Genomic DNA, 27,934 nt, shown 5'->3' with positions numbered 1-27,934 from the left:
GACACACCTCCAAACTCTCACTACTTAGAAAATGTATATATCATATGTTAGAAAAACTGAGCATGAGTTTGACTCACCGGTGTCGACTCCAGGCGTCAAAAAAGACAAGACAGTCTGATGTAGGGATAAAAGAATCAATAGTTCAGTTATAAATAGAACCATGAGAGTATGAGGGATGGTTTTAAGGGTAAACCATGGGATACGACCGACGGGGCCACTTTTGAACTTTATAATACGTCAGTCCGCTGTGAGTAATAACAATCCTGACTGTGTTGATTTCTGATTTTTTTTTTTATGTTTTAATTTTGCATACGTTTACTCAACTGGACGCCAGAGCGAAGCCTTATGACTTTACGCACAGACCGATCGCGCTGCTGCAAATGGGCGGCATAGGTGGCAACCTCTACCTCAGCATGTTGAATGGCACTGAAACGCAAACTTTCGGAAAGAACGCCGACATCAGCAGTCACACCCATCGCGGTGGCAAGGACCTAGCCGAATTTAAAATGGGGATTCAGGACGCGAGGTTTTATTACCCAGAGACGATCCAGAGCGGGCAGGACGCGCTGGGTCTGCCTTATCACTCAGACCAGACGGTGGGAGGTTACGCTGCGCAGCCCGGCAGGTTTTACGCACAGACTCTCGGCAGCTGTCCGTACGGTGGCGTGCGGTCGCCGCCAAGAAGCGGAGCAGGACATGGCTACATCCCGACGGCAGGAGACGGGTTCCCTACAGGCGGTAAAGACTTATACTCTCCGTCTCCAGAGAACTACCAGTCGAGCTTTCAGCACGGCTACCAGCGGCCGCCTCTCTACCCCCTACCTGGGCTGCAGGTGTGCGGGAAGACTCAGGCTCTGCTCAACAATTACCCGCTTTGGGCAAAGTTCCACAAGTTCCAAACCGAGATGATAATCACCAAACAGGGGAGGTAAGTGTGACAATCTGAAGACAACACAAACAAAAAAAAAACAAAAACAAAAACGATGCGCATTGTGACCCACGTTTGTGGTCAGAGTTTTATATGGAATGTCGGTTTCACAGACTTTCAAATTGACTCAGCCTCCCCTTAATGATGGTCAAACACATCATCACACAGTTTGTTCAGGTTGTGGTGTTGTGTTTGTGGCGATCAGAAGTTGGTACTTTTCACATCTCTGAGCTGCTGTTTAGTTCAGGGCATCAGAGGTCAGGTGATGAGGGTGTTCGCAGGTGGATGAGAGGACAATCTGCATGCAGGAATATACTTTAAACGAAGGAAGTTGCAAAACAATTCCAATCAGTTAATCAGTAGCTCTTTATTAATCATCTTTTTACGCGTAAAACGGAACAAATGAAATGTGCTTTTGGCAAAAGTCCCTAAGAAATAAAGTGGGAGAAAATACCAGCTGCGGGCTGAGTTGCTGGAAAAAAGTTTGACCTCTTGAGTCATCCCTGACTTTAACACATAAAAAGAGCAATTGTCGTGAAATCACTTCTCCGTGGAGCCAGCGCTTCCTTCAGTATTTAATTATTTTCTCGACGGTAATGTGGAAAACAGAATCCTCCTTCCCCCTTCAAATATTAAAAGCTTCTACAAAATCAAATTGGCCGAAACAAGCTGGGAAGTTTTAACTCTAATGAAAGAAGCGAGGCGCCTGATGATTTTAAAAATGAGATTTTAAACATAGAAGAAGCTCCTGGCCTGAAATGCAGGAGACGCTGCCTCTGGCTCCTGTGACGGGTCACCGAGCATCGAGACGCGGTCGTGACGACGTGGATTAATTCACTAATGCACGACGCTTGTGTTTGACAGAAGGTTTGAGGCCATACGTTTCTCATGGCTCGGATCTGTGCGCACAAAACAAACACGCTGTCATTTATCCGGACACTGATATTTCCAATGACTCCGTTTGTCAGATTAAGTCTCATATGTTTTAAATTAAATTAATAATTTTTTTAAAAATGTTTGTTTAGTTGTCTGCTTCACTTGAGACTTTTTGCATTTTTTTTTCTCTTTTGGTCCATCTGGTTTCTTCATTATCTGGTTGACCCGTGTGGGCGCATCTGCTGCCAAACAGAGTGAGTTAAACTCGGAGTGGAAATGTTTTTGAAGTAATTTCTGGATGTGATTTCACAAAATTTAACTCCTCTGTCTATCTGAAAGAATGAGCTGTTGTTTCATCTCATTGTTTCCACAATATGAGGAGGACAAACTATTTAAAACCTATTTCGTTGACTAGAAATGTTAAGGAGTGTGAAATTTGGTTTGCAAAAGCAGAGACGGTAAGAAAAACAACAGACCGATCAGGGGTTTTTCTTCCACATGGCAAATAAAAGCTTTTCTTTTTTCAATTGTGCAAAAGTCACTCATGTTGCAGCTAAATTTTAAATCCCAGTATTAAAGTTCTGTTGTAAAGCCCTCCCTCAGGTGCAGAACCTGACTTCTACAGACCAATGAGACATGAGGAAACTTTTTTTTTTTTTTACATAAAAATTTCTGCAAGAAAAATGAAAAGACAGGTGGGAGAAGGACGGATTTTTCAATATCAGAGGCAAAATTCTTCTTAAAAATTTCATCTTGGGTTCAGGCTCCAAATAATTTTGCTGTGATTTTAGAGAGAAGCTGGAGAGTCTGCAATGTTAATCAAAACCCTGATATCTACAAGAGAAAGGGTGAAAGGAACTGGAGAGAAAAGTGAATGGTCAAACAACACTGAGCCTTTAGATGGCCACCCTGGGAAGGTGAGGTACCTTTGAAGTTCAGGAAGTAAAAGACTAGATTCTCTTTTTTTTAACTTTCTTCAGCCTGCACCAGACGGTGGTTGCACAGCCTCACAGATCTCTCACAACTTTTGTTCATGTACCACATCTGGGCTTTGAAACCCAGAGACGTTTTCATGGCCTGTGGCAAAGGGGAGTGAATTCATCTGCACTTCTCATGAGCTAAATTCAGACCACCACACTATCTGCTAACATTTAAGGCCCTGCACAGGCCGTGTATGACTGATGGATTAAGACAAAGTTCATCGAGACTGCACAGCAGACAGTCCAGGGTGACAAACAGAGACTCTTCTTCTAGAATCCAAAAAGCTGATTTAAGAGAAAAAAACTCCAAAAATGCTTTTTATGTGCAAAGTATTGGGATTTTCTGACACAGTAAAAAAAAGATTAGATTGACTAAAACTGAAAAGAGAAAGTGAAGCTGCTTGTTGAGGATTCACACCTGGGGTGAGTTTAGACATGAGTCAAGAGGGCAAAGTTTTCCCTACCTTGGTTTCAAAGAAGCACATTCATTTCTGGAAATTCTATTAATTAATTTGACATAACATTAGATATAGATCAGAGATGAACTGGGGATTAGCTGGAATGCAAATCGTTAATTACATTTTTTTACAGGACCATTTAAAAATTTTGAATTCTTAGTTTGAAAATTCATGAATTGTCGAATCATTACTCATGTTAAAAGTTGTAAATTCACAGAGATAAGAAAAAGTTGGTAAATAAATAGTAATGATAAACATACGGTATATGATTTACGTCCTTGATGAAAGCAGAGATTCAAGATGTCTTCTCAATGTCGCTGAATACGAATATGAACACAGTCAAGTGCAAGTCAACCAATTAATTTAACTCTTATTGCACAGATCTTAACAGAATTAATGCAACAATGCACATCCACAGACCTCAGATGGTGAAGACATGGTTGACAGAACCATAAGAAGATAAGAACCAGAAGATAAGAATGGTCGACATCTTTAAGACTGTAGATAAGATCTAAATTTGTGCTTTCTTTTGTGGTCAGAATTATTCTGAATATCACAATCACCATCATACTTGGAGAATTTTACGAGTCTATTTTAAATATACTGTCCGGTTTGCTGCAACATATATTAGCACATTTATTTATTTATTTGGCACATTTCTATAGAATAAGAGTGTGGTATTTTTAGTTGTGCGTGACCTGCTTAGTCAGCCACATTTACACTTATTGAATAATCAAATTTCTTTCCAAAGAAAATTCTCACTTTACATCATCAAGGAAACAAGAGTGGGCGCCCTCCCTGCAGTGTGATGAGCATTACAATACACTAATATGACACGTGTCAATAATCACATCAAACATGCACCTCTCATTAGAGACGCTACACACTACTATTCATTTTGGGGAGGAATGTTTGAAAGTGTTTTTACATTTATTTTCCTCTCTCTTTCTCTCTCTCTGAAAGCAGAAGTGGGACTATTTTCAAGGTTTTTGACGGTATGACTTGTCACTTCCTGTTCAGCTGTTGATTGGTGCTCATCAAATGCAGGTTTTCACAGAAATACCCTGTCAATAGTTAAACTCTTCTTATTGCTGATGAAGTTTGCTGCCTTCTCAGCCTCAAGTGGATCTCTGCTGGCCTCAGATATATTTCTACATTTAGGTTCAAAAATGGCTCAAATAAAGCAAAAGCATTTCTTTTTCCAGTTGGACTCCTAGTTGCTCTACAAAACCAACATGTAGTATCTACACATAGACAATCTTGGTTTTGGCCTTTCAACAATAAGAGAATCAAAGAATAGTGTCAAAGCAGGAAAATCAGTAACGGATGACAGCTGAGCTCCAAACATTGCAATAAGTCAGCAAAGAGGAGTAACGTCTGTGTTGGAGTGCTGGTGTCCGGCAGCAGCTGTGGACTGGCGTGTTTTCGTCACAGATGATCGAGCATACGCACAGTGACAAAAACTGGACCTGAACTCCTGTCCGGATGAATCAGCGAGTTCACCCAAGTAGAAAAGTCTTCTCCCTGGTGAATCCAGTTTCTTGTCTCCTCTCGAGCATCTGCCTCCCTCCCTTCTACTCCACCCTCTGCTCTTTGCTTTTCCCCTATTCTAATCCCCAACCCCCCACCCCCCCCAGCGGATTACCCTCTGTCTCCCCTCTCCTTCATTCTTTCTCTCGCCCTGTTTTGATTTTTTTTAAATGTCACCACCAGCAGTATTTTCTCTGTATGACTGGCTGCTTCACCAAGCATCCGTTTCTGTATTCAGTCTGAAGGAGACCACGGTTGTGAGTCTTTGTGAGCACGAACACCCGGATCGGATGGAGGGAGCAGCAGACAGTTTTCATCACCATCAAGGTTCCATTGAATGAGAGTTGGCACGCTGGCAGGTTGGTTAGGGAGTCTGTCCAGTAGCTTTAGAGCTGTAGGTTTGAGTCCCACTGGTGCCAATGCAAAGTCTACATGCAAACGTCTCTCAGTTTGTGGTTTCCCCCTCGTCTTGTTCTGATTTCCTCTAAAAGGCTGCAATAAACGTAAATCTATAATATTCGTGAAGCAAAAAAAAAACCAAACAACTCATTCATTTTCTAGATTACTCACACAGTGTGTGGGTTGGTTTATCCTTTCAGAAGCCGAGAAGTCAAGTTCCTGTTTTCGCTTGTATTAAAGAGAGCGATGGAAGAAGAGCCCTTTCACCTGTTCGCTAAGAGATGCTAAAGAGCTGCTGCCATGATTCCTGTTTTCCCAAAGAGGCAACACAACACCACACAAACCCTCATCAGCAATGACGGGCCCTCCAGGAGTCCCGCTAGCCTGTTAGCGGTAGCCACGAACACATTATCTCTTTACACACCTCACTTGCTTTTTACACTGTTAAAAGGACAAAGTGCTTCAGGGGGGAAACACTGAATTTAAATGAGAGAAATTTCCGTCAGGATTAGTTTACAGTTTGCGTAGATTGTCTACGCCACACTGACAACACGTGAGGTTGTTTGTGCTTGACATAATTTACCTGCTTTACACTGGATTAGTATAATAAATCTGTGTTTGAGATTATTTATAGCTGTGACTTCCAAATTTTTATCCAACCACACATTTGCTCACGCTTTAAAGACTCAGAGTTGAACTGCATAAATAAAATCAATCGAACCAATGACATAGAGGGAGGCATCACTCCACACAAATGCTCCATAGCCTCTGGTGCTGTTAGGCAGTTTTAAACAGCTGAGCCAAATGTCAAACACATTGCCCTGATTGAACACCAACAGCAAACTGGTGACCCCATTCAAACTCAGGCTGCAGTGCAGAAAGTGATCCCAGACATTTGATCTTAGGCCTATAAGTAAATTGTTAATATCACTATACAGTCATTAGCATTGGGTTTTAGCATTACCTCCCCAGAACCTCAAGAGTCTATTGTGACTCAACTCGTCATGTTTGCCTTTGAGCAAATCCAGACGGCCTGCTTCCGGTCTCTGTGCTCACCGGCATCTTCATATCGACCACAGAGGTTAGACAGTCGTGACCCCTTCCATCCAGCGCCAAGCGAGACATCCCATAATGCCGAGCCATTGCAAACCCAGACCTGTCTTACAGCTTATATGGGATGTAAAAATGCCAGAACAAGGTGCGAAATACGTTCATCACTGACAGGGATGGAAAGCTTGCAATATTCATGCAGGGATGCGTTGACTGCTGCTGTGCTCTCTAATGCAAAACTGGAACTTTTTAGCAGTTGGTAATGTTGTGGCAGTAAGTGCTTCTCTGTCAACACTATATGAACGCTGAATGTTTAATGCAAGCATGAAAATCTACTGTAGACCGTCGCTCATGTTGTCCTATTGTGGTGTGGCTGTACTTTAATGGTAGCATTATTAACAGTACTGTCTGGACCTGTTCTATATGAGTACTCTGTAATGATTCGGTGCTATATACATAGAACTGATTTGACTTGACTCGTATTCAGAGTCAATGTCTTGTGTTGGTGGGCGTCTGGGGACGCCCTGACCGCCGCGTTACCCCGTCTCAGTGAAGCCCTGTGTGATCAAAATAAGTTCAACATGGAGAGCTTCAGCAATCAGGAACAGCTAGTGGGGCATCTTTTATTAACAGCAGCTTTAATTATTCACCAACACTTGTCCCCCCACTCCATCAGCCTCCCCCCTCCATTACCCATGATGCTTCACCTGGAGAAGTAGAGGAAAACAGGAAGTCATAACGTCAGAATCAGATCTCCTCTCCATGTGTGATAACATTTAACCTGACTATGTGGAAACTTTGGTTATGTTTTATTACGCAAATTAGTGTCTTTCATTTTTATTTTTTGTGCTCTTTTATTGATCACGTTTTTCCCTGTGTTATTCTCCAGGAGGATGTTTCCCTTTCTGAGCTTCAACATCAGCGTTCTGGATCCGTCCGCCCACTATAACGTCTACGTAGATGTGGTTCTGGCGGATCAACACCACTGGAGGTACCAGGGCGGCAAGTGGGTTCAGTGTGGGAAAGCGGAGGGGAACATGCCAGGTACATTTAAAGTCCTTCACATCATTATGCTGTTCTCTTTACGACTGGAAACAAATGGAATAAATGTGACTTAAGTTAATCAATAAATGTATTAACAAAATAAAATGTAAACCAAAAGCTTCGAGTTCAGATTTACAAAAACCACGGGGGAAAGTCAGTACATTTACTTCATTGTAAACAATTTTGAAATACTTGTACTTTACTTATTATTATTATTATTATTATTATAATTTCTTATAATAATAATGTCTCTCTATTTAATTTCTTTTAATCACAGTCATCTATTCTGAAGTAGCAACTATTTTATTAACTAGTTACTTTACAAATTGAGCCTATTAATATAAAATATTATCAGCAAGTAAATTATGACGAGTTATAATAAAGGTACCAGTAGTTAAAGTTGAACTGCTTGAAATGATTTAGTGATTTCATTCTAATAATTTGAAGACATTTACAATATTGATATACTGAATTAAGTATACAGTATGTATATATACACATACATATATACATATGTATAGTTCAGTTTATCTATATTGTGTACATACATATATATACGTGTATATTTATATATGTATGTATGTGTGTGTGTGTGTGTGTGTGTGTGTGTGTGTGTATGTATATATATATATATATATATATATATATATATGTATCTTACAATTTAGAATTTTATGATGTTTGTGCTTCTAAAGTTAGGAATGCTTGACTTCAGGTTTCCTCCAGTTAATATCCCTTGCTTTGAAGTTTCCTAACATTTAAAAGTTAAACAAATTAAATTTAAAATGTTTTGGTCACTTGCTTCTGCAATTTGGATAAGCCAAAAAGCCAAACATTTCAGACGTTGTAATGTCATTAAAGTGGATATTTACCTCCACAAGACGTAAATAAATTCTTCTGCAGGATAGTTGATCGGACACTCGCTGATGAGCATAAACTCTGTTCAGTTTGAACTGGGTTTTTTTTTTTTTTTTTGAGAACGAAGAACACAAAAGCTCTTGAGGAAGTGGTTTACTTACTTAGTAATATTAAAGCAAGCCTACACACTGCACAAGTAGACTCAGAGGTTTCTGTGGACATTTTGATGTTGCTCAGGAGCTGCATGATGCATTCTCCAGAGACTGACTAAATGAGCGTGTATATTACTGTGTGAAAGGTCCCTTTCAAACAATATTGAATATACGTTGTTCTGTATATGCTGATTTTTCAGCAGATCTGCAAAATTTGTAGAAGTAAAAATTTATATATACTGTATGTGTGTGTGTGTGTGTGTGTGTGTGTGTGTGTGTGTGTGTGTGTGTGTGTGTGTGTGTGTGTGTGTGTGTGTGTTCGTGTGTGTGTGTGTAAGATTATTATAAAATCTTACTTATCTTATTAATCTTTCCTTTTGTTTTACAAAGTTTTACATTATGCTGTGACAAATTTGTAAAAATTCAAAGACAGAACATATTTGAAGTCACACAAAAATGAGAAACTTAATTTCATGGAGACGTGTGTGACTGTCAGTTATTTAAAAATGAAGTTAGTTTAAAATGCAGCATCTCAGATAAAGATGATTTGGATTTTGTAGATTCACTGAACTGTAGCCGTCTCTTTTAAAGTTGTTCTGAAGCTTATTTCCATGTTTTCAGTTCTATAGAGAACGTCGATTAATTTCACCCCTTCATACACACCCTGAGGCAAACTACTTGCGTGATCTTCTTCTCTTCCGTCATCATTCCTTTCCGTTCACACTTCAGAAAAAAAGAAACACAGCTGCCACCTGATCAAATTATTATTGTACAACTGAGGCTGGAATAACCTCAGTAATTTAAAAGAGAGTAACTGTAAGGTGTTATCACACCTCGGCCATTTTTGAAAAAAGGTGCTGATGTGCTACAGTGGGGAAAATTGTGGTGAATTAATTTTGCTCGATTATATTTAATTATTTTTTATATTATATTGTTAGTGGCAATGCTGTGAAAAGCGTCGCTGATGAGATTGTCTCCTGCAATGGCAATACCTGCAATATACAACTGATGAACATAATATTATAATTAGCAGAAAATAATTGCTTATATCAATCACATTTCTTGTAAAATGCAGCAAAAAAGATTTTTCTTGTATTTATATTCTATTTCATGGGCCAGCAGTGCCTCAGGCAACTGGGTCTGGGGCTGGGGGGACAGAGGGTGGCCGGTTCAAGACACATGTGGGTCACAAATACAGAGTACAAACTGGTAGCTGGAGAGGTGCCAGTCCACCTCCTGAGCACTGCTGAGGTGCCCCTGAGCAAGGCACCATCCCTCCTACAAGTTTCTCATTGGGCTCTATGTGGCTGCCCACCGCAGTGTGTGTGTGTGTGTGTGTGTGTGTGTGTGTGTGTGTGTGTGTGTGTGTGTGTGTGTGTGTGTGTGTGTGTGTGTGTGTGTGTGTGTGTGTGTGTGTGTGCGTGAGTGCTAGCGCATGTACTTGAGCCTGTAGATCTTCTTCTTCTTCTCCTTTCAGCTTTTCCCTTCAGGGTTCACCACAGCGAATCAGTTGCCTCCATCTAACCCTGTCTTCTGCATCCCTTCTCTCACACCAACTACCTTCATGTCCTCTTTCACTACATCCATAAACCTCCTCTTTGGTCTTCCTCTAGGCCTCCTGCCTGGTAGTTCAAAACTCAGCATCCTTCTACCAATATATTCACTATCTCTCCTCTGGACATGTCCAAACCATCTCAGTCTGGCCTCTCTGACTTTATCTCCAAAACCTCTAACATGTGCTGTCCCTCTGATGTACTCATTCCTGATCCTATCCTTCCTGGTCACTCCCAGAGAACCTCAGCATCTTCATCTCTGCTACCTCCAGCTCTGTCTCCTGTCTTTTCCTCAGTGACACTGTCCATCTACATGTGTGAAAAACAATAGTAGATAAATGATTTCCCTGCGGTGATTATTAAAGTATAATTCTTCTTCCTCTATTTGTACTTTTAGATTTATAAATACTTTTTATATTTCAGCCAGCTGCATCCAGAAATCTAACTGATACATACGTATTAACATTCAAATTGAGAATTGTTCAATAATCACATAGATAATACTGTTGCAGATGTATTAATTTAAATGTAAATAATTCTGATTCTACTTTTCTTGGCATTTTAGGGTCAGAAATGCTTTCAGAAATGTTCTAAATGTTGCTCCTGATGTACTTTTGAAATTACAGGCAACAGGATGTACATGCACCCCGACTCACCCAACACAGGAGCTCACTGGATGAGACAAGAAGTGTCGTTCAGCAAACTCAAACTCACCAACAACAAGGGCAGCACCAATAATGTGGCACAGGTATTTTTTGCTTCTTGGTGTCTAATACCTCCATCTGTTACAGCGTGAATACAGTGATTGTTTCATCAGGGAACATGCTAACAGTGTTCAAACCACTGCTTATACTCATGTCAAGTTTCATATCAACCGTGTTTCTGTTTCATTCTAAGACGGTTTATTTTTAAATGTATTTGTTAATGTATTTAATAACTTGAAATAATTTTCGTTAAATTTTTTTTATTTTAATCTACATTTTATTAAATTTTTACTACTTTTCTACCTAATGTTTAAATTCATAAATAAAATATTAATATGTAGCCTGCAGATAATGACAAAACTTAAAGCTAAAATTAAATCTTCAGAAAGATGAAACAATGCCAGCAGTGATATTTTAGACATTATAAAAGGAAAGAGTTCCTGCAGAAAAAAATATAAATAAAATTTATGTTCAAATATTTATTTTATTTTAAAAAATATGATATTCATCTATATCCGTTTTATGGGTATTTTAATTAGTGGCAGTATTTTGATAACATTTTTGTGTCAGTAGTAATATTTATAGAATATTTTAATTATAATTATATTGTAATTTAATTATTTGTAACATCAGTGTGTTTATAAATTGGTCCTGTGTCTCCTCCCCAGATGATCGTTCTCCAGTCGCTCCATAAGTACCAGCCTCGTCTTCACGTCGTGGAGGTGAAGGAGGACGGTTCTGAGGATCCTTTCCTGTCATCCAAAGCTCAGACCTTCATCTTCCCAGAGACTCAGTTTATTGCAGTCACTGCTTATCAGAACGCAGATGTAAGTCACTTCAAACTTATAACATAGTTTTGGCAGTAACTGAGAAAAGCAGGTAAATTTTTCTTAATATTAATGTAATATTAGTGAAATCTTCATTTGTTCGTTCCTTAGTTCGTCTCTTCGTTTGTCCACCAAATATCTTTGTAACCATTGCAGATAGAAAGATGAAACAAAATGCACATTACTCGGACAGCAAAGGGGATGAAAATGAGATGATCACCTTGACCTTAAGAAGAGGAGGTCAAGGTCAAATTAAACTTTTGTACACTCAGGTGTCAGATAAGACAGAAAGACAAGGGAGAAGGTCAGTGTGAGTAAGACCGTAGATCAAAGTTAGTGCTTTGATCAGTTACAGTAGGTCAGAGCACTACCTCTGATCGTTGATCTATACTAGTATGTCAGGGTAAAATTTTGAATTCAGGGTTGTCACGGGACGTTGCAGTCTGTGACAGCATTGGTTCTAGTTTAATTTGCATATTTATTGTGGGCCTGTGCAATGAGGTCATGACACCATAATGACATCTCTGTATCACCATCATAATGATGTCTAGAGTTAATGATTCATGTCGGAGACATGTTCAATTTAATGCATGCATGCATCATATATTCACACACACTAAATTGCATTCCTGCAATGTACTATTAGTGTAGCTATGCAATTTCTGTATAGAAGAAGTTCAAGTCTGAGTCGCTTCACCTCTGCTGACCTGGATGTCGTAGCCCCAGTGTATGCTGTATGGCTTTAACAGTTGTGCAAATACATAATGTAAGAGTTACTGTATTCCAAATAAAGATGCACTCCCCCTTTGTGATGCTGATTATTGCATCACTAAATATAAATGCAATAAGAGCACCCATTCTGCAGCCTACAAGAAACAACCATAGGAAATTGCTTGTTACCGTCATTATTTATTGGTCAGTGGCCTCCTCTCTTCTGCTGTTATGTTTCTCTTGCGGGTTACTCACTCCTCTTTTTCCTACCATCTTTCATTGCCCTCCTCCTATTCCTTACACAGATCACTCAGCTGAAAATAGACCATAACCCCTTCGCTAAAGGTTTCCGCGACAATTACGACACGTAAGTAATTTATCAAAGCTAAAGCTGTGCTGCAAAGAGGAAACAACAACAATGTGTCTTGTTTTAGAAGAAACAGCCCTTCTTTATTTGATCGTGATAAGTAGTGAGAGAGTGATGGTACACCTGCCTCTCTTTTGCTTTTCATGTTAGAATAGATGCATTTATTTTTGCTTTTTTGTGCCGGAGTGATGCGGGGTCTGACAGTCTGTGAAACGTTTGAGGTTTCAGCAGGAAATAACAACAATGTCTTCTCTTCTCACGTTCTCTTCCCCTCTTTCTCTCTTGCCCAGGCTATACGCGCCTCCTGACTCTGAACGCCTCACCCCTTCCCCCACTGAGAGCCAGCAGTTGCTGCCAGGGACCTGCTACCCCCCAGCCTACCTCTCAGAGCAGTACATTAGTCCCTTGTCCCAGAGAAGCTTCTACAGCCGTGACACCATCAGCATGGGCCAGCAGCACAAAGACCCATCCTCCAGCCCTGGTCCTCACAGCCACTGGTACCTGCCCCCTCAGCAAAGTGTGACCCCCAACCGGCTTGACTTCACTTCCTCTTATGAGGGTGACTTCTCTGGAAATAGTTTCTATAAGTCCTTTCCCTTGCAGACATCCTCTCACCATGCTCTCAGCTACTACCCAGAGCATCCATTTGTATCTGCTAGCATACCCGTATCAGGAGCCACCTCAGTGGGCTGGTCCACCAGCCGGCCAACGCCTCAGTACCTCAGCCACCCGAGCAAGCCTAGCCCTAACCTGGGCTGGTTTAAACCCATATCATCCTCTTCTTCATCATCATCTTCTTCTACATCCCCTGGCTGCAACCCTAGACTTCATCCTCCAACAATTCTGGAGCCTTTACAGCCGCCGCTGCTGCAGGACAAGGCCAAAGACAACGTCGAGTTGGTGGGAGAGGACCCCTGGCTCGAACCCCCATCTGTGAAATTAGCACCCTCAGTTGATTCCGGTCCATTTGAAAGAGACAACAAGAAGAGGAGAGTATCGCCCTACACATCCAGCACTGAAAACTCCCCTCCTACATGCAGTGGAGAGGTCTGCGAGAAGGAAGGTAACAGAGATGCAGACTACTATGGCTATTACACCCACTGAACACTTGACACGCAACCACAGCATCTGCCAGCATCTTCCCCCACTGGCTTGGTGGGCACATGTGTTATAGGGGTGGAACACCCTCTGCTTTGCTCCAGAAAAATACAGGAACTAACAGAACTCGCAGCCTAATCTACTGTCACATCAGTCTAGACAGTCTACTGAGTCTACTCTCAAAGTGTCAAATGATTACAGGAGGAACCTTCAAGGTTACTGTCAAAAATAGTGGTGAGCAGAAGTGGATGTGACTCAGGCCTTTGCCCTCAGAGTCATATAAACATCGTACAAATATGAATTTAGACTTTGAAAAGTTATCTGCATATCTTCTTGCTGACAATCGCCTGAAGTGATTGTCTCCTCTCACTGCCTGGGACACTCGCTCTGTCTCTTCTGGTCGGTTTGATCCCTGTGTCTCTTCCTTCACTCTCAGCCATTCACAAATACCACCACAACATGCTCAAGTTTGATTCCCTTGAGATTCTGAAATTTACTTTCAGTCTTCTCTAAAAAGCAACCCAATACGTTTAGCGCAGCTCCCACTAGTGGCGACAGGAAGCACTGCAGGCTGACAGGAACCATAGGAAAAGCAGACCTCTTTTTCAATTTTAAAAAAACAAAAACATTTTCAAATCACATCACCAGCCATAATAAAGCCAGCTGACCACTGTTTGCTCTGACAGAATGAAAATTGAGCATCTTTAAGAAAATAACTGGAATTCTGTTGGAAGAGGTGGTAGCTTAAAACACACAATCATAAAGTTACTTAATTTATTCCTGAAAGTTTCCTCAACACCTCTGTCCAGCAGCAACAGAACAACAGTCCAATTGACGTTTTTAAAAAATTGGGTTCATTCTGAATGGCAACAGACAGCTGATGCTAAACAGACAAGGCTCTGTCCCAATAAACAGGAAACACAAAGTGATCAGACGGACACAGACTTTCCCCCCTAGTCCTTGAGCCTACCGTGTGGTGACGGCGGCCGACAGAGGCCCGGCTCCCGGTCTGGTGACAGAAATGAAGAGTGAGGTTGCAGTCAGCACTGATCAGAGATCTGCTCCTCATTCCCCACCAGGTGTGCTAATGGCCTCAGACAATACTGGGGGTAACAGACGTGCCCTCACTCGGAGCAGAAGAGGTCTTTCAATGAGAAGGATGTGTGTATCTAACATTTTTTTACAATCCCCAGTGAGAGCTAGAGGAGATTATGATCACCCACAATTGTATGCCTGTCTCTATGTTTATTTGTTTGTACACAAGATGTCTTGGAAAAGTGTTCATAGATTTGTTGAAATTTTGCATAGCAGTAATTCTTGGGCCAACAAAGACTTGATGGAGTTCTGTGAGATAAAGCCTTGTTCAAAGATTTTGCCAGCATTCTGAAAATAATATTATTAACTCACGATGTTCCACCAGTATGTGCAATTTTATCTTAAATTGAAATGCTAAAAGACAATTTCATCGAGAAAGATATGCACTCTTTTGCTGTTTTTATTTTATAAATATAAATATGCACTCCTAAAATGAGCTGATGAAAACAGTACCAGCAGTCTACACTGTATATACTACTGTGTTTTCAACATGTCCCCATATGCAAGCAATTATTTCCAGCATCAAGAATAATGAGACAAAACTTTAGCTCAGTGTATCCAGAAAGACTCGCATAAAAGTATAAATTTCTCCATTTTGTAAAGATGACATAAACAGGACATCAAGTGTTAATTTATGAGCTTTAAAGGTCCTGTTATGAAGGTATTGTCACCCTTTTGACACAGCCATGACTGCCGTGATGCTTGCCTTATTAAAGTTCACATGTTAACGTGAAAATTCAACTTCTTGCAGTGAAAAACATACTTATAGATTTAAAATGTCTTGTGGCACTTGACAAGATGGTCTTAAAAATAATGTTGATGCAATAAGGACAAACTGTCTAACAGTTTTTATTTTATCCGACTCCGGATAATGCGGATGAAGATGATGATGATGTCTAACAATTCAGTTCCTTTAAGGAACATTTTAAATGAAAATGTAAATGTTAGCAAAGTACAGTATTAATTTGATTCTGAACACAAAATGGCAATCGATGAGAAAGTGTGTGTTGCTTGTGTAACATTTCAAAAACATGTAAGCTACTGCTTAATGTTTAGGCTGACAAATGTCGGAGGAAAAACGTGATTCTTTTAAACTTTAATGAAGGCACACAATAGACAATCCTTATTTCAAGTGCAATTAATAGAAAATATATGAGTTTAGGGTTAGAGGTGTCATTACAAAAACAAGAGAAACAATTTTACGTGATGGATGACCTGTGGGGGCAGGATCGTGGTGGCCTGGGTAGCGCTTTCGCCTCACAGCAAGACAGTTCTGGGTTTGAGGAGTTTGTATATTCTTGCCGTTTCTGTGTGGGTTCTCTCTGGGTTCTCTAGCTTCCTCCCACCTCCAAAAACATGTACTTCAGGTGAATTGGTCAGTTCCAAATTGTGGGTGTGAGTGGTTCTGTCTTTTGTGTGGCTTTGCGGTGCACCAACATCACACCCGCTGGTGTGGGAGTCCGCTGGTAAAGGATCCAGCAACTCCCGTGACCCATAAAAGTGGAATGAATGAATGAGCTAATGAATGAATGAATGAATGAATGAACAAATGACCTGTGGAAAGTGTGAAGTATTTATTTTATACCCCCAACATGACAGATCTCTTATCACACAGCAGCTGATTATTCTTTCAGACGCCTCAGAATCGACCCCTGCTGGATATCTCAGCTATTACAATCATGTCGGGCCAATCCCTGATGTACAATCTCTGATGCCTCCATTTCTTATGAGTCTCTATTTCACTTTTTCCTCCCCCTAAGAGAACATGGCTATGGCAGAACATGTGTTTCCAGAACTTTAACGGTGTGATATAGAAATAGATGCAAAAAAGGGAGATCTGGCAAAGTTAAGCAACAAGCGTGTTATTTTTGTGTGTGTGATCCATGTGCACTGTTGAAGTCAAGGGAGGATTCATAACTCCTTTGTCTCTTTCATTGAGAGCCTATGAATTTGAGATGCATAAACAAATAAGAGATGAAGATTTCTGAAGCTGAAAATTGTTATTTATTAAAGGTGACATATTTGTGCATTGTACTGTTGTTTTTACTAATGAAATTAAAGATTAAACATGACATATCTGGCTGCTAAAATGTGCATTTATTTAATGCTGGCAGAACTGAACAGATCTGAAAACAATCAATAAAACAAAAAAATCATTTCACTATTATGTAAATATATATAAATATGTGTACACATTAAATGTTGGTCAGCATTTTTAAATAAACATAAAAAAGAAAAATGATTTATTTCAGCATTAAATTTGATCAATTTACATGATCTACTCTTAGCAGGTAATAATCATGTTCAGCATCATACTCAGTTATGTAAAGGTGAAAACCACATGTACAACGTTAGAGTACTTCATATGCTTCATGTCAGAGCAGGACAGCAGCCATTTCAGATAAGAAGCTAGAAGTTGCTAGGCAGATTAGCTCCAGATGCCTGTTTGTAATTATTTATTAGACACTTCATTTATGCATATGCATCATGCACAGAGACAGGGCAATGACGCAGGACCTCCTTTAAACCTGCAATGAGGCTTATTGCCACTTGGGGCAGTGTTACATTGGTATCATTTGATATTCAATACAGCCCAATTCTTAGAAAGTCATTAGAAAATGCAGGAAACCGATCAGAGAACAAAATTTACTTAAATTTTAATAATTAATACAATAATATATTGTAGAAATATAACCTTACGGAGAAATAGTTGGATTTTTTTATAATTTAAAATTATTTTTCTTTCAAGTAATTCAGTCATTTCAACATTTGATCATTGCGCACATCCCAGTTGTTCGGAGCACAAAAACAAAATATTCAAAAATATAAACACATATCTGTGAACTAAAGAAATCGACATGCTTTATAAAACTGTCAGTGAGATATATCCTGGATAAATTGATTAGCGACTGTTTGCTTCCCATGAACCAGTCATGGGTGTGAAGATATCAGCATCATCACCAGCCGTTACAGAGCGGTTCATAAATGCTCCCCAGATATTCACTATGTCACATGCCAACAACTTCTCATCACCACAGAGTGAAGTTTTCAATGTTAGCGAAACCTGGATCATCCCTGAGCTTCCAATAAGTCCCATTCGTCAACCACACATCCCGCCCACTGGAATCTTTGGCTTTCCTGAAGAAGAAGAGGATACTCATTTGTAAATATGGTGAGAGTGATGAGACAAATAAACCATTCAACTGATAACACAGGACATGAACTTTCTCCTTATTGCCAGGATTATAAAAGAATATATCTTACTTAAAAAAACGTGGAACATGTTCTTCACCCCTTTTACTCAGCTCTTTTCTCCGCTCCCTTTGAAATTCTTCAATGTCGTCTTTCATTCTGTCAGCTTTGTCAACCTTTCCCTCCTCCAGCATCCTGTGAAAAGAGAGTGTAAGAGCGACTTCACACGAAATGCATGTTTGTTTATTAAAAAAATTACTGGTATTGTCACCTATTAATTTTATTAAATGCATTATCTCAGGTAAAACACTCTAATTTTGCTGCTTTCAATTTCAGCCAGAAATTAATATGATGCAGGTGAAAAGAGTGAAGCACAACCCAGAACAGTAATGTTCTAGATGCACGGCTACAGTGGCATGAATTCACAGCACCTGTCAGGTAATAAAACATTACCGTAAAAAACATGGAAAGAAAATTCATATCTGAATGTTTCTCACCTTTGGTCTGGGCGCAACCGACTGTCTGTAGGAGGTAGAAGAGGCTTCAGATCTGGGGTGAGTTCATTCAGCTCCATGGCTAAGGAGGAGAAGCCATAGTACAGCAGGTAATCCTTTGGCTGGGGATCTGTGGGGAGACACAAGCCTCCAAGCTAAGATGGTGCACTTATACAGTACTTGTATACTTGTATACTACTTTGAGCAACCTTTAAGGCTTCATTGCTTTGAACTCTCAAGTCATGGTGGTTGTTTACTCACTAGGCTTCCAGACACATTTCGGAGTGGGCAGAGTGTCACAGAAGATGCCTTCATGCCACAGACCTCCAAACCGGTGGATGACGCTTCCACTCTGGTCCAGCACTGTGCCCTGAACCTCATTCTTGTTTGTGTCTGAACCCCAATATCGAGACTAAACACAATGCAGACCTTTCAGTAAAATCTTAAGATACAGGCAAATCAACTGAAGAAAAGATCCCAAGAAAAAACTGTTAGTTAGATCCATTGCATTCACCTTCACAAAGGTAATCTTGCAGGAGCAGACGTCACAGTTTAGGTTCCGGATGGTGACCTCTCCATAATGCTCCAGATAGCGCTGCTGGCTGAAGACGTTATGGATGCAGGTCACTACTTTGTTCCACTCATAGTGATCTCCATACCTGGGCAAAACACCCAAATCCACAAGTTATTCAAGCAAAAAATCCTTCTCCAATTTGACTTTATTAAATGTGAAATTTTTGCACATTTTCTCTATTTAGATTTTGGAAATAACAAGTAATTTAAAAGCCAGGAAGTCTTAGCATTAACACGCAAGTCCAATTCCAGCACCCCATAAAAATATGTATTAAAAGCATTCATAGACAGCTTGCCTTGGAAGAGTAACGTTCACCATTCCTGTTGGTAGAATCTCCAGTGACTTCCCCCAAAATTTATTTTTCCATCGCTGGTCTGTTCAGGAATATAGAGGTGAGACGTAAGGAATAAACATAAGATCCACTTTTTCTAATGTCAAAGAATGAAAATGGTTTGATGAAAGAAGAGACTCGCCTTGCCAAAAGGAGAAGTTATCTGACTCTGCATGGCAAGCAGAGATGGGTGGATGGTGGCAGACCTGGTAATGAACAAAGAAGAGTTCTAATGGTAAAGATGAGACTCAAATCTGACCACATATAACCAGATTCATCCGAAGAACTTCAACGTCAAGATGAATGCCCACATTGAAATTCAAACACCAGCAGAAACTGAGACATCATGACATCATGATACTATAAATAGAGATTTGATACCCTTATGCATATACATCACCATTAACCTTGGTGTAATCGTTTTTACTTTTGAGCGTCTGGAGCTTTGAGATTTATTCTTAAATCTGAATAATTTGTTACAAACTACTCTATGTTATGTTCTGCAAACAAACACACACACAAACACCCTGGGGTGCTGCTCAAGAAATTAACTGCATTGTTGAGGACTGTCGCTTTATCACTTTGGATTTCACTGCTGCCGTTCTGTAATAAATCACTCTGTCTCGTCTCGTTCACTCACTGTCGACTCCTGCAGTTCTGCAGGGATAAACGACCCCATTACAGCAATAAGTGATTCATCTTCATTTACCAAGAGGCTAAATAGTAATTCTATATCATCAGATCAGTTTAACACTTTTTTCGTTCCATGCTCAGAGCTGTCAAAGGTTTTCAGGGATGTGAAGAACAGGACACCCCTGAGTAAGGCGTCATGTTATAAATAAAGTGTTTGTGATGTTCTTCCTGAGGTACCTGCTCACTGATGAGGCGGAAGCCCCGGTCCTCTCTGATGCACTCAAAGGTCTCCCCCAGAACGGGGTTGAAGGGCTTGTAGCGGTTTCTGAACGTTGCAGTGGCGTAACCAGAGATAGCAAAGGCAGCGATATAAACCTGTCAGAGGTGAAATATAAGCATTAACTTCTTCTGTTTCTGCACATATTTAATTGTTTAATCTTTATATCATCACAAATAGATCCACTCTCCTTATGGAAAAACAAATAGAAATAGCAGCTCTTTATTTCACTTCTTTCTGTCACATTAATGAATTATTATTATACTGAAAATGACAAGAGATCGTAATTTGCTTCTGATTAAAACATTTTGCTGGTTGCTACAACATATCAGAATGTGTATTTTGTGTTAATGTTTTTTCCTGTCTTACCATCCTCTGGAAAGGGTCTGGTGTATTGTTGGCTGTATCCAGCAGCTCACTGTACTCCAGCTCTTCACACAACCTCTGTAGCAGGTTAACAGGCTCATTGAGAGCAGCAGGCATGGAAACTCGAGCCAAGTCTTTACCTGAGGAAAAGCAGCACCTAAACCTCAGAAAAAAAACTCCAGACGCCTGGCATCAAAAACATTTTCTATGTAATTGCAAAGCTGCGTTATATTTTCCTATCTATCCTCACCTATGTTATTGTAGAGGATGGCCACGAGGCCCACGTGACTGTTGTCAGGACAGGTAGCAGGAAGTGTCGTTCGCCGGCCGGTGCTCTTTGGAACAAAACTGCTGGTCGTCTTGGAAATGCTAGCACGGTATTTACGGGTGGCTAAAGCTGAAATGATGGTGAGAGGACATTATATTGATCATATTGATATTCAAAACTGAAAACATAAAAATCCAATGAGGTAAGTCTTTAAGAAGATGATTAGGAATGCTTTCAGGCACAGCAGTGCTTGACATTAATTACCCACCATGTCCTTCCTCTGGCTCAGAGTTGGTGGTGCTTCCATCACTAAGTCCTGATTCATCAGACACCTCTGAGGAGCTAACGCAAAGAACATCATCGCTGGCGTCAAAATACTCAGCTGAGTCTGCTGCTGAAGGAGGCCCGTGGGATGAACGCCGTACCGTTGCAGGCTGACGGCGGAGAAGCAGAACGAGGAATCAGCCACGAGGGAGTGTGATCCATCCAAATGACGGGTGCAGCGTGGAGCTTACCGGAGCTGATGTGTTTAACTGGTGGATGTTGTTCGCTTGCCAGGCTTCGTGCAGCTTCTGCCTCTCCTGGGACAGAGTCTCATGCACAGATTTCAGAGAGGAACACACTGAAGAGGAATGAAAGATGATGAATTATAAGTTTCAGGGGAAATAGGAATGTGATTTAAATTCCTATTTATTTTAGTATGAAAGCTCATACTAGTAGTAGTAATAGAACTTTATTGATCCCTTAAGGAGGTTCCGTCAGGGAAGTTGACATACCAATATTTACCTTCTTGCTTCATTTCTAACTTTGTGTAAGTTCAGCTCTAAATACCAGTTTTGGATTCGTGTACAGGGGTATTTATCGGTTTCTCTGACCTCGTAGCGAAATGGTGCAGATGTCCTGCTGGATTTTCTTGCCCTCGGGTGACAACGTGGCAGTAGGGAGGGAAAGCTGGGAATAAACATAGTCTGGAATGGAGGGGACCGAAGCTCCCAGGTGAGACGAGGTACTCAGGTGACTGGAGGACAGCTGAAAGGAGGAGGACAGGGCGATGGTCGACTCATTAGACAATTTAACAATTCAGTTGATTTAAAATGACAGTTTGATTTATGCTACATAATCCTGAGATATAATGAAATACAAACTAGTGAGATAGAAAACCATCGGTACCTAATAAAGATTAATCTTTGAGGTTTCTAAAGAGCAGACCCTCTAGGAGAAATAGAACTTTACTTAATTTATATAAATTTTCTCACTACAATTCAAATTATTTGATAGGTGAATATGCTATGCTACTGCTATACTACATTATGTGGGATGTAGAGGAAGATACTCTGGTGTGTAGATATATTCAGATGTCGAGCAAAACAGATCTTAAGAGATGGGATGTCTATTATGAGGCTGTGGGACACACAAAGATTTCATTCAGCGCAAATAAGAAAAAGTAAACTTACCCATTCAGCAGGAAAAAAACTTTTATGTAATAATCATTTAAAGAATGCCACTTCTACACTGAGGAACAATGAATAATTTTTATGGACCAAGTTCTGCCCATTGAAAACTCACCGATTTAGTAATCCCACGAACAGGCTTTGAATTAGAGAAAGGCCCCAAAATGTTACTGGGGGGATTGGGATGTAAAAAAAATTTAACCCAATAAGCTCCAAACAAAATTTCACTGATAAAAATGAATCAATCAATCAAGTTAATAAAAAAGTTACAATTTTAAATCAACTTTTATACAAATAAATTTTGCAGTGTCAAACTTCAATATAAAACGTGTCCCTAATACGTTTTGATCAAAAAGCTTTAGTAGTCAAACGCCATCCTCACCATTCCCAGGGCTTCCACCCTGGACAGCGTACGGGAGTGACCCCACATCTTCCCTGACCTCGGCTTCTTTGGCTTCTCAAGTGACAGATTCTGTGCCAGGAAAGAATTCAAAATGAAATCAAAATAAATAACATTATTCTTAAAAGGCCCTGCTTAGAATGGTGAGTAATTTGGACTTGCTGGTTATATTATTCCACCTGTATGCTGATGATGCGCTTCAAATCCCCGTTAGTGAAAGTCTGGCCTGATTCCAATGTCTGCAGGCTCTGGATTAGACGGTTTAGCTCAGAAAGGTCCAAATGGCAACGGTTGAGCTCTGGAAGAAAGTGGTTAAAGGAGCCTCAAGCAGAGATGACTTTCAGACTTCATTCTAACAATACATCCCCCAACTTAGTCTTTGAACACAATCAATGCTGGCTAAAGTGACATCACTGGAGGCGGTTTTCTTGTTGCTCCCTCTGAGGTTTAAAGTGAAGTTTTGTAGTTCCCAAGTAAAGAGCTATCTTGACCTTATTCAGAATACATTTTCTCATGAGACAATTTAAATGTTTTGCGGGTTTTCTGCGATACATAACAAATACCTTGAGCACAGGTGTCCGGGTTGTGACTCTGCTGCAGCCAAGCAGACACTTTGCTATTCACGGCGGTGTTAGCTAAGGGTAGTACCGATGGTGCAGCTGAATCCACCAGGCCTGTAGAGTGCTGGTAGTTTGAATAAAGAGGAAAGATGGGAGTTGATTTGAGACATTTTACATCAACTGTAGTGCTACATTTGACTTTTTTGAATTTAATAGTCACCAAATCTCCATTTCGCTGAGCTGGTGCAGCCACCGTCCTGTAGGAGAAGGTCTGGGGGGCACCACCGTGAGCATGAGCCACCTCATTCTTCTTGTACAGGCGGTGGGCTTGCAGTTTGGTTACCCAAATGTAGAACAGCTCATGGCTCTTTGCCTTGGATAGACAAGGAATACATTTTTAAAAGGAAGGCTAATCATTTATTTGTTAGAAAAGTACCTTTAGCATTTGATGATGACATTTACCTTCATGTGGTAGAGAATGTCCCCAGCATCCAAATCAATCCGATTGGATTTCTTGTTTATGGACATTACAGCGTGGCTAACATCTAGAGAGCCTTGAACCCTTCCTCTGGAGACCTTGATCAGAAAAAGATCAGTTTTAATCTTTTCAAATCTAGTAGGTGACAGATCTTGTTGTTAAATGTTCACTTACATCTTGCTGATTTTTGGAGTAGCGCAAGATCCCTGCATCCAAGACAAAATATCGCTAAAAAAAGAAAAATCAAGCGTTTAAGTTTTACAACTAGCTCCATTCACAAGGTCAGCATCTCAGCTTCTCTGATGAGAATGGATAGTTTCTAACCTTGTGCCACCCTTTCAGAGGCCATTTCCTCCTCTTGAGGAGATATCCTTCACAGATACCCGGGGTGGCCCCATCATGAGGGCTGTCACCTCCTGTGTGCATTTCTACCTGGAGGTCATCAATCACTTCCCAGTCTTTGATAATCTAGAACAGGATGGGTTTATATACGCACAACATTTCAACAAGGCCATTTAAAATACTTCTAAACAGATGTAAAGCAACACATAAAAGCAACATAAAACAATGTAAAAAGGATTTATATCAGAAAAGTATATATAACAACTGAGAAATTAGGTGTCAAAAATCTGGCAATTAAAATTGTTTAATAAGAAAATATTAAATCATTTGGTTCTTTGTATTTGTGTCAAAACTGATGCAATCATCACACTGACTCTGTTTGAAAATCATTTTACAGTTGTATCATTACTGCACTTCACATTATCAGATAAGTATACGGTTTAAAAATTGGTAATGAACTTTATGCAGAACAACAGAACCATCTTGTGCTCTACAGAACTTCACCTGTCTGGAGTGGCGAGATGACAGAGTGCTGCTGCTGCGAGAATGCGATGGCTTTGACATAGGTGAAGTCTTCTCCAGGCCGCTCGCCAGCGATTGGCTGCGGTTGAGTGAAGATCCGCAGGCATCCATTTCAGAGAGCAGACCTCAAACCCTCCTCCCTGCTGAGATCAACTGGTTGTCGAGTGAGATCCGCTGCAATCGTCCAAAAAGCCCACCTGTACCAGGTGAAAAAATGTGGTTCCACTTTCAAAATGTGAGTCATTGTTTTAATTACAGCAGTTACATTTCAATTTATTCATTACTCAGCTGGATGTCAGTGAAATTTTAAAAAATTATCCTGAATTACCAAAAAAAATTCATCCATATCGTATGGCCTCATCCAAAAAAATATGAATACGTTTGCTTGTGTGTAAACTATTTGTAGTGTAAAGTTAGAGAAAATGCCAGAGGCACTTTTTCAAGACTTATATTCATTAAAGATTGCATATGTTATGTTTGATTTTGTCCTTTATGAGGCACAGTACACCGACACATGTGTAAGACATCTTCATGGCCAAGAAACCAAAGAGAATGTGTTAAATAGGCTCAATGCAGCAGAGAGGACTTGGTGTAATCCAGTTACCTAACAGAAGCAGGAGATGAGCTCTCACTTTGTGTGACAGACGTCACGACTACCATCACGTCACAGAACAACAAAACACAAGAATCACAAAACAAATGTAAGAAAATTTAATATTTTATAAATCTCTCAAAGAATTTGGCCAGCTTATCTTTTCTTTTTTACGCATTTTTAAAATGTATTATTTGTGATGCATGCAGCAGTTCTTTCTAATACGTCTGAGATAAAAACAGGAACAGGACATGAAAAGACATTCAATATGCAAAAAAATAATGTTGTTCTTGATGTGGCTTGAAAATATGTAGACAGCTGTCAGACTGAGTGAAGGAATGTTTAAAGGAACTCGTGCAGCAAACACTTCATGTGAGATCATGACTGGTGCTGCCTGCAAGGAGAGGATTAACAACCTCTGCTTAATTGGTTTTTCAGGGGATGTTTTTAGACACTTGTTACCCGGATATGGTGATACTCAATCCAGAGGACGAAAACACTGACACCACATAAAAAAGGGTTTGCCCACAATGACTACAGCAACATTAATGTAATCAGAATAAATTAAAGTAATTTTAAAATATCCAAATCAAGTGATTCTGAAATATTAACAGCAATGTCCGTTGCTGCCGTACGTTGCACTTATTAATTTATTTTAAGCCTACTAGTATTGAGCAGGTATTTAATTGTATTTAATTTAATTGCAAACCTTGAAGGAGGTTAGACTTCTGAAGTTTTATTTCTTTAATGGTTAAATACCAGTAGTCTCTTTATTCATGGCATCACTGTGAAACATGAAAACAACCAGAACACAGGGACACATAGTGACTGCTGGGTAACATCCAAACTGAATTCCCTTTAAATCTGGACAGAACCATGTTTCTGTTGCATAACGGCAGGACAGGATGAGAGTAACTGGCATCAGTGAGGAAAGCATGTGGTGGAATTGGATGAAAGGATTTACAGGTTTTCCAGCTCACTGAGTCATGGAGGAAAATAAGAATTGTTTTACATATAAAAAAATTAATTTGATCTCATGTCGCAGGTGCCAAATTCTGATAGCGGTTTAGTTTAACAAAGCACATTTATTCAGGTACCTAACTAGAATGAGATGTTTGTACTTTACCTGTAGTTTTCCTTTGTGTATAATGTTTTATTTTTTACATTGCTATATCTTATTATTGTACTTTTCTTTCTCTAAAGAATTTTATTTACAAGTCAGTACTTTTTGCAAAATAACATTATCGTTTATAAAAGAGTACCTAACAACTAATTAGCAACTGTTTGGATAATTGTTTAAGCAGTGGTATTTGACAACAATCAACTCAACAATGTGCTTTTCATGCATCTTGTCCTCTCACTTATTGATTGATTATCCTGTCTGTGCTACCAATAGACTGATGTGGCCAGCTAGATGGGAATGCTGAATAGATAACTTACTTCTAATGGCTGTTTCTCTTGTGACATGTTGTAATTCATGTGTTATTGTTAGTTAGTGGCATGATAGGAGTTTGTGCCCAAAGATAGCTCACATTACCACAACAGTGTGTTTAAATTTTTCTAGTTTTTTATCAATGTTTCATAGCTGAGACAATAAAAAATTGCAACCAAGTTAAGGCATAGCGGATGGCATCAAATAAGTTGTGATACTGTGTTCTTCCCAGATTTCCCAGGTGCACATTTACATTTTTACATCCAGAAACAGTTCCACAGTTTCAGATTTTAAATATGCATTTGCTGCCTTTCCTTTTAAGAATTTTTTAAAAGTGTTGAGGTTTTGGTTCTACAAATCAATGAAAGCAATAATTAGTTAAACATTAATACTACCTCAACCAAATGCAACAATAAAATCCTACTTTTGCATAAATGCATAAGTGATTTTATATTTGATTCTTATGATATGATGCCGATGATCTGTGCAACTCATTTTTGTTCAAACAGAGCAGAAGAGAAGAGAAATATTAAGATATGGGATGTGTAGCAATGGATAAGTGACATAATGAATGGCAGTCAACAAAACAAATCAGCAGAGGTGAAGGAGGTCTCTGGCATCTACATCAAGCCAGAGAACAGAGGTACGATGCAGAGATTATGACAGCTATAATCTTGTTTTGGGAATGAAAACTGCTGCGCATAAAACTTAATCAATGAAAATGACCTCAACCAAAGATGAAATGTTAAAGACGGATTATAATATATAGTATATACACCTCAGTTTTTAAAGTTGACAAGAGCACACCCAATAAACAGTTCCACTGATACCTATAGGACTGGCACTGATTGGTCAGATAACGTTTGTCTGAATTTTTCAGCATTCCTTGATTGCAGATTAGACGTTCTGGGCCGAGGTGAACTACCCAGGCCTGTTTCTCTACATGTTCTTATCTATAAAGCCCATTAAGAACTCACTGTGCCCGAGTAATCAGTTTGAAATAATTAGTATTCACCCTAACCTAGCTTTCTATACATTATGGTCAGGGATTATGGTTAGATTCTCATAATTTTAAAATGTTATGATGGTTTCATTCAGTTATTTGCGTCAGAATTTCACTCAAACTTTTACATTTTATAGTTTCGAGTCCTTCGAGCAAGCTGACTGTTAAAGGCCGAAAAATAAGTCTCACCTGACATTCACCTCCGAGTTTCATCATTTGTCGCCGTCCTCAGCGCCCGATAAACCCGACGATTATCATTCGGCATTTAAGAACCTGCGGAAATCACCATTTCGACAAAGAAAACGTTTTTCCATCAAACCAAACTTGGCCAAAAAAAAAAAACGGACGTCAAACTACGTGTTGTCTTCAAAGATAATCACTCATTCTGA

General features: G+C 39.7%; 2 protein-coding genes across 3 annotated transcripts; one reads left to right on the top strand and one right to left on the bottom strand.

Moving 5' to 3' along the window:
* The first annotated feature begins 129 nt into the window (after window positions 1-129).
* tbx21 (T-box transcription factor 21) lies at window positions 130-16,704 on the top strand. The gene is made up of 6 exons (XM_068305888.1): window positions 130-928; window positions 7,111-7,265; window positions 10,455-10,576; window positions 11,201-11,359; window positions 12,376-12,437; window positions 12,728-16,704. Exons 1-6 carry the CDS (start codon window positions 381-383, stop codon window positions 13,539-13,541), a joined length of 1,860 nt encoding a protein of 619 aa, XP_068161989.1. The 5' UTR covers window positions 130-380; the 3' UTR covers window positions 13,542-16,704.
* osbpl7 (oxysterol binding protein-like 7) lies at window positions 13,620-27,877 on the bottom strand. Of its 2 annotated transcripts, XM_068305886.1 has the most exons (23): window positions 27,735-27,877; window positions 24,501-24,715; window positions 23,979-24,122; window positions 23,829-23,882; window positions 23,639-23,752; window positions 23,397-23,549; window positions 23,180-23,300; window positions 22,796-22,914; window positions 22,599-22,688; window positions 22,332-22,355; window positions 21,641-21,794; window positions 21,281-21,387; window positions 21,034-21,199; window positions 20,748-20,894; window positions 20,501-20,637; window positions 20,092-20,229; window positions 19,364-19,427; window positions 19,186-19,264; window positions 18,831-18,975; window positions 18,578-18,728; window positions 18,320-18,446; window positions 17,895-18,017; window positions 13,620-17,768 (listed from the first exon to the last, which is right to left on the bottom strand). In XM_068305886.1, exons 2-23 carry the CDS (start codon window positions 24,627-24,629, stop codon window positions 17,660-17,662), a joined length of 2,595 nt encoding a protein of 864 aa, XP_068161987.1. In that variant the 5' UTR covers window positions 24,630-24,715; window positions 27,735-27,877; the 3' UTR covers window positions 13,620-17,659. The 2 variants fall into 2 exon arrangements, with proteins under 2 accessions (XP_068161987.1, XP_068161988.1); XM_068305887.1 differs by lacking the exon at window positions 22,332-22,355 and having other exon boundaries at window positions 13,621-17,768; window positions 27,735-27,876.
* Between the last annotated feature and the right edge of the window lie 57 nt (window positions 27,878-27,934).

Source organism: Antennarius striatus, chromosome 21 (genome assembly GCF_040054535.1).
Source record: "Antennarius striatus isolate MH-2024 chromosome 21, ASM4005453v1, whole genome shotgun sequence".
In the NCBI taxonomy this organism is placed as follows: Eukaryota; Metazoa; Chordata; class Actinopteri; order Lophiiformes; family Antennariidae; genus Antennarius; species Antennarius striatus.
This window is presented reverse-complemented; position numbering and strand designations above follow the sequence as displayed.

Coding starts and splice junctions, on each gene's coding strand:
- tbx21 (XM_068305888.1), top strand. CDS start 381: ATGGGCGGCATAGGTGGCAACCTCTACCTCAGCATGTTGAATGGCACT. Junction 7,266..10,454: donor AGCGGAGGGGAACATGCCAG/GTACATTTAAAG, acceptor TTGAAATTACAG/GCAACAGGATGTACATGCAC. Junction 11,360..12,375: donor CTGCTTATCAGAACGCAGAT/GTAAGTCACTTC, acceptor TTCCTTACACAG/ATCACTCAGCTGAAAATAGA.
- osbpl7 (XM_068305886.1), bottom strand. CDS start 24,629: ATGGATGCCTGCGGATCTTCACTCAACCGCAGCCAATCGCTGGCGAGC. Junction 23,550..23,638: donor ACATTCTCTACCACATGAAG/GTAAATGTCATC, acceptor TGTCTATCCAAG/GCAAAGAGCCATGAGCTGTT. Junction 21,388..21,640: donor CTGCACCATTTCGCTACGAG/GTCAGAGAAACC, acceptor ATTCCTCTTCAG/TGTGTTCCTCTCTGAAATCT.